The sequence below is a fragment of the Morone saxatilis genome, unplaced genomic scaffold, assembly GCF_004916995.1.
Source record: "Morone saxatilis isolate NCDOM2014 unplaced genomic scaffold, NCSU_SB_2.0 Contig18, whole genome shotgun sequence".
NCBI lineage: Eukaryota > Metazoa > Chordata > Actinopteri > Moronidae > Morone > Morone saxatilis.
This window is the reverse complement of record NW_023339740.1, coordinates 1,456,233-1,469,535: the sequence shown is the minus strand read 5'-3', so window position 1 is coordinate 1,469,535 and position 13,303 is coordinate 1,456,233. Positions and strand designations below refer to the sequence as shown.

General features: G+C 39.8%; 1 protein-coding gene across 1 annotated transcript in view; it reads right to left on the bottom strand.

Moving 5' to 3' along the window:
• Positions 1–1,828: 1,828 nt before the first annotated feature.
• fhit (fragile histidine triad diadenosine triphosphatase) overlaps positions 1,829–13,303 on the bottom strand; it is a 128,455-nt gene continuing 116,980 nt past the window's right edge. Inside the window, exons 2-3 of the mRNA XM_035662254.1 lie at positions 4,863–5,008; positions 1,829–1,916 (exon numbers count right to left, since the gene is read on the bottom strand). Of these exons, the coding sequence (XP_035518147.1) occupies positions 1,875–1,916; positions 4,863–5,008 (188 nt within the window). The 3' untranslated portion in view covers positions 1,829–1,874. The remainder of the gene's footprint in view (positions 1,917–4,862; positions 5,009–13,303) is intronic.

Here is a 13,303-nt window from a genome sequence, read left to right as displayed (position 1 = left end):
CCGATTCGCTGTTCATCGTGTGTGAATGTGTTAGATGGGTTCAGTTTCCGTGTTGATGGCCTTTCTGCCATCGCTGAGTGAAGTGTGTGTTGAAAGGGGCGAATGTGGCCAATGTATTGTAAAATGCTTTGGAGTGTCCGGAGAACCTAGAAAGCCTCGCTTATAACAAAAACTGGCAGTCCTTTTACCAATACGATATAAGTCGTCCAGGTGAGATCCATAAGTTGTTAGCTTTTGCCTTCCATCACAGACTTCAACAGCCTCTGTGCTAGAAACATCAGAAAACAGGGATCCTCAACATTTACTACAAAAGAGCAAAGAAAGGAGAGATTGGCCCAAAAGGAGAAAAAAAATCTTCTGGAACTGCAAACGTATTGTGCTTTATACATGACTATTTCTGGCCACACCTGATTTCTGTTGTTTGGAGTTGGTACTTATCTCATATGAGCCTAGCTAGGGAGACTCAAGACTAGTAGCCATATAGCAGCCGATAATATAGGAGGAAAAGGCGCCAGATCTAGACGTAACGTATGACGCACATGGTTAATTACAAAATAATGAATTCCTTTCTATTTGGCTTGTAATAAAGCACAATTGACAATTGGAGAATGCATAAATGAATGAAATTAAAGCTGCAACAGCGATACGGCCTCGCACTCCACGCAACTCAGGGGGTGTGCTGCGCCGCATCATGTGCCGTTGTAAAACGCGTGGACCACAACATGAACTCTTTACATAAATCAGACAAAATTGCCCCATTCATTACTTTCCTGTTGCCAGGAGGTGCACTACCACTACATCTGAAAGTATTATCACATAGATGTATTCAGGCGGCACTCTTATCAGACAAGGGGCGGCTGTGCTTCAGAGGCACGCAGCGGGTCGTCCCCACATCAGAAACGTGGTTGGTTCGATCCCCGGCTCCCATTGTCGAAGTTCCTGACAAGATAGCTGACCCCCAAAGTCTGCTCCCGATGCATAGCATCGTTGCTTGAACTGTGTGATTAATGAGTTAGTTTCTATTCGATGGAGCTTTGCGGCCATCGTTGTGTGAATGTGTGTGAAAAGGGAGAATGTAACACGTAGTCGTTAAAAGCGCTTTGATGGAGAAGACTAGAAAGGCGCTATAGCAAGTACAGGTCCATGTTACCATTTACACGAGCAAGTGAAGTTTGAGCTCAAATGTCAGTCAAGTATAGCAAATCTGTGTGGCAGTACATCAAAATTTGACGCCACGCCACGGACACGCCCACTCACCACATATACACAATAGATACTGTTTCTAACAAAGGGAAAATCATACATGAACAAGTAAATGACTAAATAAATATAAAAAAAATTAACAAGGAAAAAGGAAAATTAAATGGGAAAGTAAATAGGGAATTATTACAAAGGTAAAACAAATATAAATTTATGTCACATTTCAAAATAAATTAATTCCTATATTTATATCTAATATTATTTTTGGTGCATTTAATGGCCTATATTCATTAATTAGGTAATTTATTTGTTTTTGATTTTGGCGATTTAAGTCCTTCATATATATTTACTGTGAAGTGTCTTTAAAATGAATGCAATGTAATGTAATCGATCTGGTACCAAAAATAACAGAATAGGTATGTATGTAGGGTTCAGTGACTGCTAACGATTCTGTCCCTCATACTTCAACCTATATGGTCCTCAGTGAGTCCCCAGGCAGCCACTTGAATCATTCCATTCAGCCTCTAACCAAACCAAAAATGATTTAAACCTTTATAGAAAAGATCTCTAAATTATTCAGCCATGCCAAGAGATTAGAACTGCAAATGCAATGATTATTTAATAGTGTATAACTGTTGCGGAGGTCTCATGACATATTTAAAGGCAGTGAATTATTAAGTTCTCACCTTCACGGTTTGTCCAGCTTCAGGGCCATCCTGGTGGGAACAGAAAGAGGTAATTAGAAAAGAGTTGGGAATTCAGAAATATTTACATTAATGATTCAGAGATATATTTTAATTTCAGATGAGCTACAATACCTCACTTCTTTCCTCCAATAAAAAAAGAAAAAAAGAGATATTCCTTCTGGTTTGTTTCATTGCCTCCTATTTCCTGACATTTATTTCTTCATGACCAATTTTTCTTCAATTGGAGAGACAAGATGACAAATTATGTTTTTATACACTTCAGTAAAACCTTCAAATAATAAAATTAAACTTTACTATGGCTGATGACGAAGGCTGTACCCCACAAATGCAGATAAATAAACTTCTTATACACACCAAGCTTAGATTTCCCAGCAGATTATCCTGGTTGTAGTACTCATGAGAAAAATTAAGTTGATATATGACTATCACCTTATTATGTCCATGTGGCAACAACTTAGGTCTTATATTTTATCATACATGTTGATATGGCTGATATCAAAATCATAATAACAAACAGAGGCATTATCTCAGCAGCCCAGAAATCACTATTCACCTTGGTTAGCAGGTAGCATGAATGTCGCTTTATACTTTTGCTCCTGCCTGAACTCAGCATGTTCACAGAGTCAAGATGGTTGTCCTAAAACTGGCCAATGGAGTGCGAGCATGTGCATGAGCAACAGGATTCTGACAGTTTGCTTAACAGCCACCTGTGTCTATAATATCAAGAATTTTCTGAAAATTACACATTGTATCTTTAGTAGACATAAGGAAGGGTCTATCTCAACATTTTTTAAAATTTTAAGCAAATCAAGAAAGCTGAAAAAACAAGACTGTCTTTAGATTTGGAGAATTATCAGTAAAACGGTAGAAAATCTACATATTTTGACTTTTTTAATGTTATACTGAGACTGGCCTGCTCAGAAACAGAACTACTTCTTCACCTGCTGACAATGCAACGCTTCAACAATTGTCTTCTTCTCAGTCATTTCAGGTGTGATTACATGTATTGACATTATACATTGCTATTTGTTAGAATAAGGTGATAACTGGAATTTGCATGGCTCTCATACACACCAGAAATCAGAATGGCGAGTAAACAAAGAAATCAATAAACTCTGATGAAGTCCACCGTTATTCTTCAGCACTGATGGAGGAAACAGAGAGTGTTTGTGTCACCATCCAAAAATCTTTTTTTCACCACCAATCCTCCAGTGAGCTTGATTTGTGTGATATTATTTGTCACAGAAGTGGCAGTCGCCCCCTCCTGCAGAGAGTTCTACTTTAATGTGTTGGCTGTAACCCGGGAGCTGTCACAACTAATCTCCTATCATCACTTCTCATCACCTCCCCAGTCAAAGAAAATGATATCCAGGTAAAGATTACTCTTTGCTGCTTTGTTTTTTTTCTCTCCTTTCTCCTAACCTGTGAAACAATTTTCTCTGACAGGGCTGCAGAGTGAGCTAGGTGCTATTTTGATATTAGCATATATATCACCAGTTATGCAGAATAGGCCATTCAGTCTGAGACGAGCCTGTCTGGGTGTCAGAGTCAGCTCTGTATTTAGCTTCCATCATACGACAGCAGAGCTGATCCATACTGAAAACACCAACAGGCCTCATTCTGCTCTGCTGCTGAGCCAAGAGCTTTTTTCAAGTCATTTGGTCTTTTATTGAATTCTAAAAATCTTATTGTCTTCAAATAAGTGTAGGCCAGTCTAAAAATATTTCAGTTTTGACAAATAAATATGTAAACAAATAGAGTATAACATTAAAACCAATTTATTGGAGCAATACAGTTCATTTTGATTTAAAAAAGGCAGAGAAAAAAAAGTTATTTGAATAAGATGTTCATCTTGACATTTTGTTAATTGCATTGGTTGTTACCAACCAAGGATTATTAAGGGAGAACTGGATAGAGTATTAGAGCCTGATCTCCATTCATGGGGATACAATTATTTAGTAATGCGGCTCTTCTAGACTTTCCAAATGTTATTGGACCAAATGGATCAAATTCTGATAGTGAAACGAGTCATTTTGTGGCAGTTGTGATAATTAAAAAAAATGTATCCACCATTTTACAGCTACTTTTTTCACAATATAAGCTTATGGGAAAATGTCTTTTGGGGCCTGTGTGCACGACGTGACGAACACTATTATGCACACTTCTGTAAATTGTTTTGTCAGGTTAACATAATTCTGAACTTTTTAATTGATTATTTTATTTTATTTAAACTTTTGGCAAATAAATATTGTCTGCAGTAGTGAGTAGGGACTTGGCTTGGGAACTGGAGGGTCACCAATTCAAGTGCTGCTACATAGCAGCCCATCACACTTTTGTTACTTTAGAGTGAGACGTTTTTATTTACAGATGCTGTGGTTCACTTTCCATGGAGTCCATCATGTCGAACCACCATTTTTGTTTTTTTTACAGTAGCTCAGAATGGGCTGAGATAGGGCCATTATTTGTGAGTTTCGCAGCTACCGTCTTTTTTCTTACACACTTCATGTTCTCATGCCCAGGTCTTCAAATACAACTGCCTGTGTTCAGTTGGTTGCGATCTGAAACTTCACCGCTTGATGCCACTAAAACCTACACACTGGTCCTTTAATACAGTATACACCGATCAGCCATAACTGACCACTGACAGGTAAAGTGAGTAACACTGATTCTCTGGTTATCATGGCACCTGTCAGTGGGTGGGCTATATTAGGCAGTCAATATCTGTATCAATTAACAATTATTTAAAGTTAGTTTGAGTATAATAAGGGAATATTATAAATAATAATAATGTAGCTACATGGGTTGGTGTTACTGCAACACATTGTTTTTCACACAGTATGACAGATCTTGTTACATCTGTCCTCCTCTATGATATTTACACTACTGTTTTCTGAGTTACATTACTTGTAATATCACACATTTCAGAGATGAGGCTACACTAAGTCTGGGTTTTACCTGGATGGCAATGGTGAGCGAGGTGGCATTGAAGTGCTTCTCCACGAGGTTGGCGACTCTCTGAGTGGTGCTGAATAAATCTGCCACCTCATCTGGCCGAAGATCCCGAAAACGCTCCACTGGTCTCAGAGGGCACACCAACACATCTGAACAAGTTTTGTTAAGGAATTTTGTGCTGAAGACAGAGTTTACTCACCTTTTACACCGATCAGCCATAACATTCTGACCATCTGAGCACCCTGGTGGTCCTAATGTTATGCAGCCCCATACGCAACAAACAGATGCAAACTGTGTTCTGTCACCTTTCTATCAGAACCAGCATTAACTTTTCCAGCAATTTGAACTACAGTAGCTTGTCTGTTGGATCGGACCACATGGGCAGCTTCCCTTGCACCACTTTTGATAGGTACTGACCACTGCAGACCGGGAACACTCCACAAGAGCTGCAGTTTTGGAGATGATCTGACCCTGTTGTCTAGCCATCACAATGTGGCTCTGCTGAACACATCAACTTTGAGCACAAATGTTCACTTGCTGCCTAATATATTCTACCCACTGCCATGATAACAAGATAATCCGTATTATTCACTTCACCTGTCAGTGCTCACAAAGGTTTTACATTATGGCTGATGTAAAACCTCTTATACATTATAGTGAGTCTTTCTGCTTCATGCCCAGTGTATCACTATTGTGATGTCACCCATTGGCTTGTGGAGTACTGTTTTGAAGCCTTTGGCGTTATGGTCGTCACTATATTGTTTTTTTGCAGCCAGCAGCAGTGACATACTAGGAGTTGAGCTTGCCCTGCCTGGTCACACATGTGCTCATATAACAGTAAAAACAACACACTATGTTTCTGGAAAGATTTGAGGCGAGAAATTGACAATGCAGTAACATAATCGTGATTCATGTTTGACTAGGCAGTGCTGATCAAACATGAATCATGAATGGACTGATTGAGAATGACTTGTCAATCACATCACGCCCTAAAGCATACCCTGCTTTATCACCTATTTTACAATGAACATCATGCTGTATGAAAGAAGACTTGAAACTAGACATTGAGACTATACAGTCATTAGGAAACTGTTTACTGAGCTAATAAATCAAGTGAGAAAATAGGCTCATTTCTACATATTACTCTTTTCCAGCCCATGAAGCTGCCTTCTGCTTGCTATTCGAAAGAATGTTAGTTTAAGACATTTCCATTGTGCTTCCTTTATACTACATTCTCTCTGCTTCACCTTGCATAATGTATGTGCACCTCTGCAGCTATGACAGGAGAACTGGACATTGGTAAGTGCAGGAATTTTGTTTCCCAACCCCAGCATTGTATAGCCTATATACAGATATTCAATAGGTCATCTTAGCTGCAGCAACACAACTCATAAAAGCTGGTAAATGGTAAATGGACTCTACTTATATAGCGCCTTTCTATGCTTTTGACCACACAAAGCGCTGTACACTACATGCCACACTCACCTATCCACACACATTCATACATTGTTGGCAGTGGCTGCCATGCAAGGTGGCAACTGCTCATCAGAATGTAAACTAATACACATTCAAACACCGATGCACAGTATTTTGCTCAAGGATACTTTGACATGCAGCAAACCTTCTGATTAGTGGACAACCCGCTCTACATCTGAGCCACAGCCACCGGTACCAGTTGTCATCACAACGGAAACTGAAAGTATCATTCTATTGATGTATAGTTGGATCTCTTTCCTCTTTTTATCTTTGTATAAAAAATTGTCAGGTCATCAACTTCAATTGTAAATGGATAAAATCATGTAAGATTGAATGATTTTCATCTATCTCAAAAAATACATTTGAAATTATTAAATACTCTACAGGTGACCATGAACAAAAAAGGAAAAGGATGGAGGAGGTGGATGGAGCAGGAACCAGCACAGATCCAATTAGATATTCACTACTGAATGTTTTGTGTGACTGTGCAGTAAATAAGAGCACAATACATTACTTATAGGATGGATCACTTCATCCAAGTTATTTATTGTTGCATTACAATAAATAGAATGAACGGTAGAATGAAGTATGGTTGCATTATTCACCACATATGTATTATTTTATATATTAGCCTCGTTGATGGACAAACGTGTGTCAGTTCAAATTTACTGTGTCAAACTGGGGCATCTCAACAGAAAATTCCCAGGCTGCTTTATTTTAGTATGCCCCTGTGGCTGTGACATAAGTGTAAGAATCCATTCTTGGCTGTGCAGTTACTGAAAAATAATTCAACCAATTTGAAATCTAATTTTGTTTTGTTTTTTGACATGAACAGTCAACTAGACAACAAGCTTGCCATTTGAGTGGTTTAATTTGTGGGAAACTGTTGCTAGGCAACAGACAAAAATGGCTACTGTCTTGATCTATTTTGAAAAACAGCGGATGATTTGATCTTTGTGTATTTCAACATCAAGCTGAGGAACAAGAAAGAGTTGACGACAGAGCAGACCAACATCAGAGGGCTCCATCATTAAAGACGTTGGGGCAACTGGCAAGCACAAAGCTATTATAACATTTCAACCCATGATGTAGTCAACATTGACTCAATCACATGGACTCTTCTCATGAACACAGTAAACACCAACCCATCTAAAGGCACCATATTGCACATGGGGAAATGCCCCCTTTGGATTCTTAGATTCTGTCTCATCTCTTTCACGATGCATTTTTTATAATCGTTCTCTTTCAAAATGTTCTTTCTGTTCACTCAGTGAGTGCAGTAAAAAAATCAATTGTGAAACTTAAAATAAAAAACAAAAACAAAAAAAAACTAATCAACATGATAAGTATACGTACCAACTTGAATGGAACATATGAGCATGTGTTCCTGCTTCCTGTTTTAAATCCCCTTCCAGTCAAAGCTCAGTATTTCTTCTTGTTCCTACAGTGTGATGTTTGATCTTCACTGTGCAGAATGATGTATGTGCAGAGTTTGACACTAGAAGGATGTTTTCACATTCATCTGCTGAAAGTGGAAAGTTTCTCTGGCTTCACTGAAATCTGATTTAAGGGGTGGTGGCCTACCAGCCACGGATTAGTTGAACATTCACAAATAATTTTGGAAGTCCTGGTCCCAGTTGCAACTGGTGTACAGTGTGATGGTGAAAACCCTTGAAAAGCCACCAGTGCCACCCATCGCACTTGAGAATGGGACATTAACAGTTGAAGTGAGGGAGACATTCTTGTGACCAGCTGGAAGAACTTTAGAAATTAACCCAAATTTAAAATTGTCATAGATTCTGGGAATATCTAATGAGGGTGAGAAGAAGTAGAAGTAGACTTTTTAAGGATTTTATGGTGGGAAATCTATTATTCTTTTGGGGTAAAGAACAGTATCTAGTTAGAGTAGATTAATTTATGTTTTAGATAGATGTCTGGGGGGATTCTTTAAGGACCATTTACTTTCCTCCAACACTGACGTTCTTTTTGTTGTTGTTCATTTGGGTACCATTAATGTTACAAGTGGAGACAGGAATTGGCAGTGTGTCCGTAGTGTGGTCCGCTCCTAATCTCATGGCGCAGCGACGTTTCACTCACTGAGATCCACCGTTGGATGCCAGGCGCAGCTTGGTCACGCGCCAGAGATGCCACTCGCATGCTTATTAAAAACTTCCTTTTAAAGAAGGCAGAACCCCGGACATACCGCCGGGCTTCTACAGGTCTTCTGCCTTGCATTGGGAGTTTGAGGGAGAGGAGAGAGAAGAGAGACTGTTTTAGAGATTTAAGTTTATAACTTTTTGGTTCCAAACGGGTCTTGTGTTTTGAAGATGGACAATCGTCCTTGTTTGAGGGAAACAAATTATGAAACCCACACCCTCAGTTGAGTATGTGACAAACTTGAAACACTATTGAAAAGTTAGAATCTAGGATTTATTTTACGTCTCAGAATGTTTCAAGAGAAATTCAGAATTCTCTGAATGCTTAAATAAAATGTGTAAATACTTTGATTGTCTTTAGCAATCAAAGGGGATGAGGGACGATGGCGTTCAAATTTCCACTTTTGGTGAAGAGAAAATTATAGAGGCAGGCATGCAATAAAAAACAGTGAAGAGGACATTGGAGTTCGTTCCGCTTCATGAGAACAGCCATACCTGTTTGCGAGAAGATGATTTACATCGTTAGCAGAGGTTTCATGCAACAGGTGCGCCGTCGTCTCGTGAGCCAGTTCTCTCAAGAGCCAAAACAGAGGCACAAAATTGATCGTTTGCGGTTCTCTCTCTCTTCTCTCTCTTCTCTTCTCTCTGCCTGTCTCTGTGTTTGGTGTGTGTGTGTTGCAAGCATTGCTGGGGAATGAAATCAGATGGTCACATGGGCTGATCATCTTTCTTTCCTTGGCCGACATGAACAGATGAGGCATGCAGAGGCTGGGAGAGGCGCAGAGACAAAAGCTTGTTAGTTTTGTGGTTGGCCTGGATGAATAATGTTTCCTTAACAAAACACATAACCCAAGTTATCCACTGACTGTATGCCTGGTTTATATGTGTGAGCGGAGAGTATTAGCCTAATGTCCGTGCTGTCGAGCGTTACCAGAATATAAAGGCATGTAGTACGGTGATAGATAAACCATCCTTTCCTTAAAAAAAACTATTAATAGTACGGTAAATTCCTTTATTTTATTTTTTAGTACTAGATATATTCTTTTCGGTGCCTCCACCTTGCCTTTTTTGATACCTTTCAAGGAACTACATGCGATTCCGTGCAGTTTAGTTTCAACTTGAATCAATAGAGCCTGGGGGTAATTCTACTCCTGTTTAGGGCGTGCCGATGGCGTGTGGTGTACCAGGCTTTTGCAAAAGTGGTACCTTAAGGCACTCTGGGAACCTTGTTACCTGGTAAGAGGACCTGGTACTTGTATAGCGCCTTTCTAGTTCTTCCGACCACTCAAGCGCTTTTACACTACGTGCCACATTCACCCTTTCACACACTCAGTCACTCAGTGAAGCCATCGAACAGAAACTAACTCATTCATACACAGTTGACACACCAATTGCTGGTGCCATCGGGAGGTTCAGTATCTTGCTCAAGGATACTTCGACACGTGGCAGGAGGAGCCGGGGATCGAACCAACAACCTTCCGATTGGGGGACGACCTGCTCTGCCTCTGAGCCACAGCCGCCCCGGCAACCAGAGGGCATACAGTGGGCATACAGTGAAGTGGTGAGTAAGTGTGTGTGTGTGATGTCCTGTGCTATGGTATTTGCAATGTGTACAATGGCCTTACACTTGGGTTCTGAGAGGTTGGGTGTGGAGAGACCTGTAATCTTGGCAGTGTGTGAGTTTGACCTGGTTTGTGACAGAGAGTGTGTTGAAGTAACCGGTGGAGCAGTAGAGCAGGATGGGTTCAACAATACTTTGGTACAACAGTAGACAGAACAACACAGAGTCCTTTGAATTTTTGGATGGCTGATGGCTTTTTGATGGCTCCTTTTTTTTGTCATTTGCAGTGCCTGAATTAGACCAAAAACCCAAAGTACCCTAATTCAGCACAACCCTAATCCTAAATACAATCTAATCCTAATCCTAATTATTTTGGCATTTTCAGTGCTGTTTTCTTAGCGTTAAACTAGCTGTGTGTTTACACACGAGACACAATTAGGCAGGCATGTCTAAAAACTGAACTTCCTAGGGGGGGTTGGGGCATGCATGAAGGCATCAAAGGTATTGGTGACCTTGGTGGTGGAATACGCCTATGCTTAACAGAGATTGCGATACTAAGGATACTCGTGGACAAAAATCTGAATTGCCAATATCTATGAGAAGAGCAAGAATGGCAGTGTTGTTAGTGTATTTGAGGGAAGTGGTAGTTGGTGAGGGGATGGTATTACTTTATACTGAACTATACAAACATTACATTAGTTCCTACACTGTCATAGAACATTGGCACATAAATCGCTGCTGTAGAATGATCCAATATTAAGGTTTTTCAGAAGACACTAGGCTGCACGACCCCAGAAAAGCTTTTGCCATCTCTGGCTGCAGCCCCAAACCCAATCAGGAAGCAGCCTAATAAACACAGTAACTTTTCAGAAGGTGCCAATCCCTCATTCCTTTCACTGTATGCCAATACACACAGCACCTTTCAATATGTATCTACACACGCACACTCACACACAACACCACCTTTTTTCAGGGGATCCCAAATGGCCTGGGTCTTTAGCGTGCCAGGCAGGGATAATTTCATCCCCACAACTATTGTGTGGGTAAGAGAGGGAAGAGCTTTCCATATGTCTCTGCCTGGGCCAATCTCATCTTCAGCTCTGAACAGCCTCTCCCCTCTGTCTCTGGCCGGCTGCTCCAGTCGGGGAGTTGAAGGATGAGATTGAAGAGCCCAAGCATTTCCATATAGTGAGAAAACCATCTGCTCATAGTCCATTATTATCTGTCACAACAGTTATTTGACTGCTTTCGTCTGATTCACTCCTGGGGTCGTGGTGCATGTAATAAGAACAAGGCATTGCAGATTGGTTTTACATTGCAAATGCAATCATTTCTTTGAGGGAAAACATCTGTCCCTCTACCCCTCACACCCACACACCTCTTCCCCATTTCCATTCCCATTCCCAATGCCACACTGTCATTTTTACTAACCCCTCTCAGTGACCTTCCTCCTCCTCTCAGTCCTATCTGTATCAAACAAATTTCACACTAGATATTAATAATTTGATTCTGTGGGTTGTTCACACTGGAAAATTATCAAATGAAGTAGACTTCATAATGGCCAAATGCAAGACAAAGAGAAAGTTCCGGAAAAAAAAATGTACAGAGGTACTTGAGCTTGTTTTATCTGTATGTCTATTTCCCGGAGTCATATTCTTTGTATGTGTACACATACCTGGCCAATAAAAAATATTCAGATTTCAGATTTTCTGCAATGATTAGTTGATTGAATTGATTTGTTGTCAACTGCTAAATGAATCGCTAACTATTTTAAGAACTGATTAATCATTTAAATCATTTAAAAAAGAAATGTCTAAATTCTGTGTATATGATCTTGATTCTTCAGTCCTCCCCCTAAACTGAATATCTTTTGGTTGTGGACAAAACAAGACATTCTAATGTCACCTTGGGCTTTGGGAAATTTTAGGGACCGAATGACTAATTGATTAAAGCTGCAGTAGGTAACTTTTATAAAAAAATGACTTTATGTCATATTTGCTGAAATTTTCACTGTGTCTTGACAGTAGTACATGAGACAGATAATCTGTAAACACATCTTTTTCCTCTGGCTAATTCTAGTGTTCCTAATGGCATTTGCAAGAATCCACCAGGCCATAACAAAAACAACCAATCAGAACCAATAAATATATAAATTTAGGGATTTCGAACACTTATTTACTAACATGAATTTGGAACATAAACTAGACACTAACACCCCGAATGTCACAATTTTGGTCATGATTGCAAAGGAAAGGAAAATCAATTGGCATTTTCAAATGTTAGCACCAGGCAGGGTGAGAAGTGACACTGTTTCATAATCAGCCCTTTGCAATGAAAATATGAGAATCTACACTGATTGCCAATGTGAGCTATAATTTGGCTAATCCTTTGATAGTGTTTTTCCACCAAATTAGCTCTGGGTCTTGAATCGGTTCCGTCTGGAACCACTAAAATTAAGGATGCATCATCAACAATCATCAACTTTACAGGTTCCAAACCGATTAATATTTGGTCCAATTGCTGCAAACAGTTGAAAACTAAGTGTGCAAACCCGAACAGAGCAAGCTAACTGTTGGTGGAAAAGACCTATGAGAAACACCAACAATGGTCTAAAGTATTTTCAATCCTTTTGATTAATTTTTGTCTTTTTTAGTATCACACTGTAAAATATTAATCAGTTTATTTTCCTGTATTCCTGAGGACCAGTTTGACACTATAGCATTTGTTGTCATCCATTGTCTATGTAAATGGTAAATGGTAAATGGACCTGTACTTGTATAGCGCCTTTCTAGTATTCGGACCACTCAAAGCGCTTACTTACTTACGTACACTACATCACTACATGCCACATTCACCCTTTCACACACATCGAACAGAAACGCATTCATACACATACACACACTGATGCACAGCATCGGGAACAATTTGTGGTTCAGTATCTCAAGGACATTCGACGTGTGGCAGGAAAAGCCGGGGATCGAACCAACAATCTTCCAATTAGTGGACAACTCATTTTGCCTCTGAGCCACAGCCACCCAACCAAAGCTGTCTTTCTCTAGCTCACACATTTTATCTGCATTTGACTGCAGTAAGTGATTTACAAATAGCTTAAAACCCTCCACACCAGGAAGCTTAGCTAGCAGGCTAAAAACAAATCAGGCTAGGTAGCGGCAATTGAAGAGTCAGTTATTGGGTCCAGACTAATACAGGTATTGTATTCTACAGCCCCATCATTGAGTCCATCCTCACCT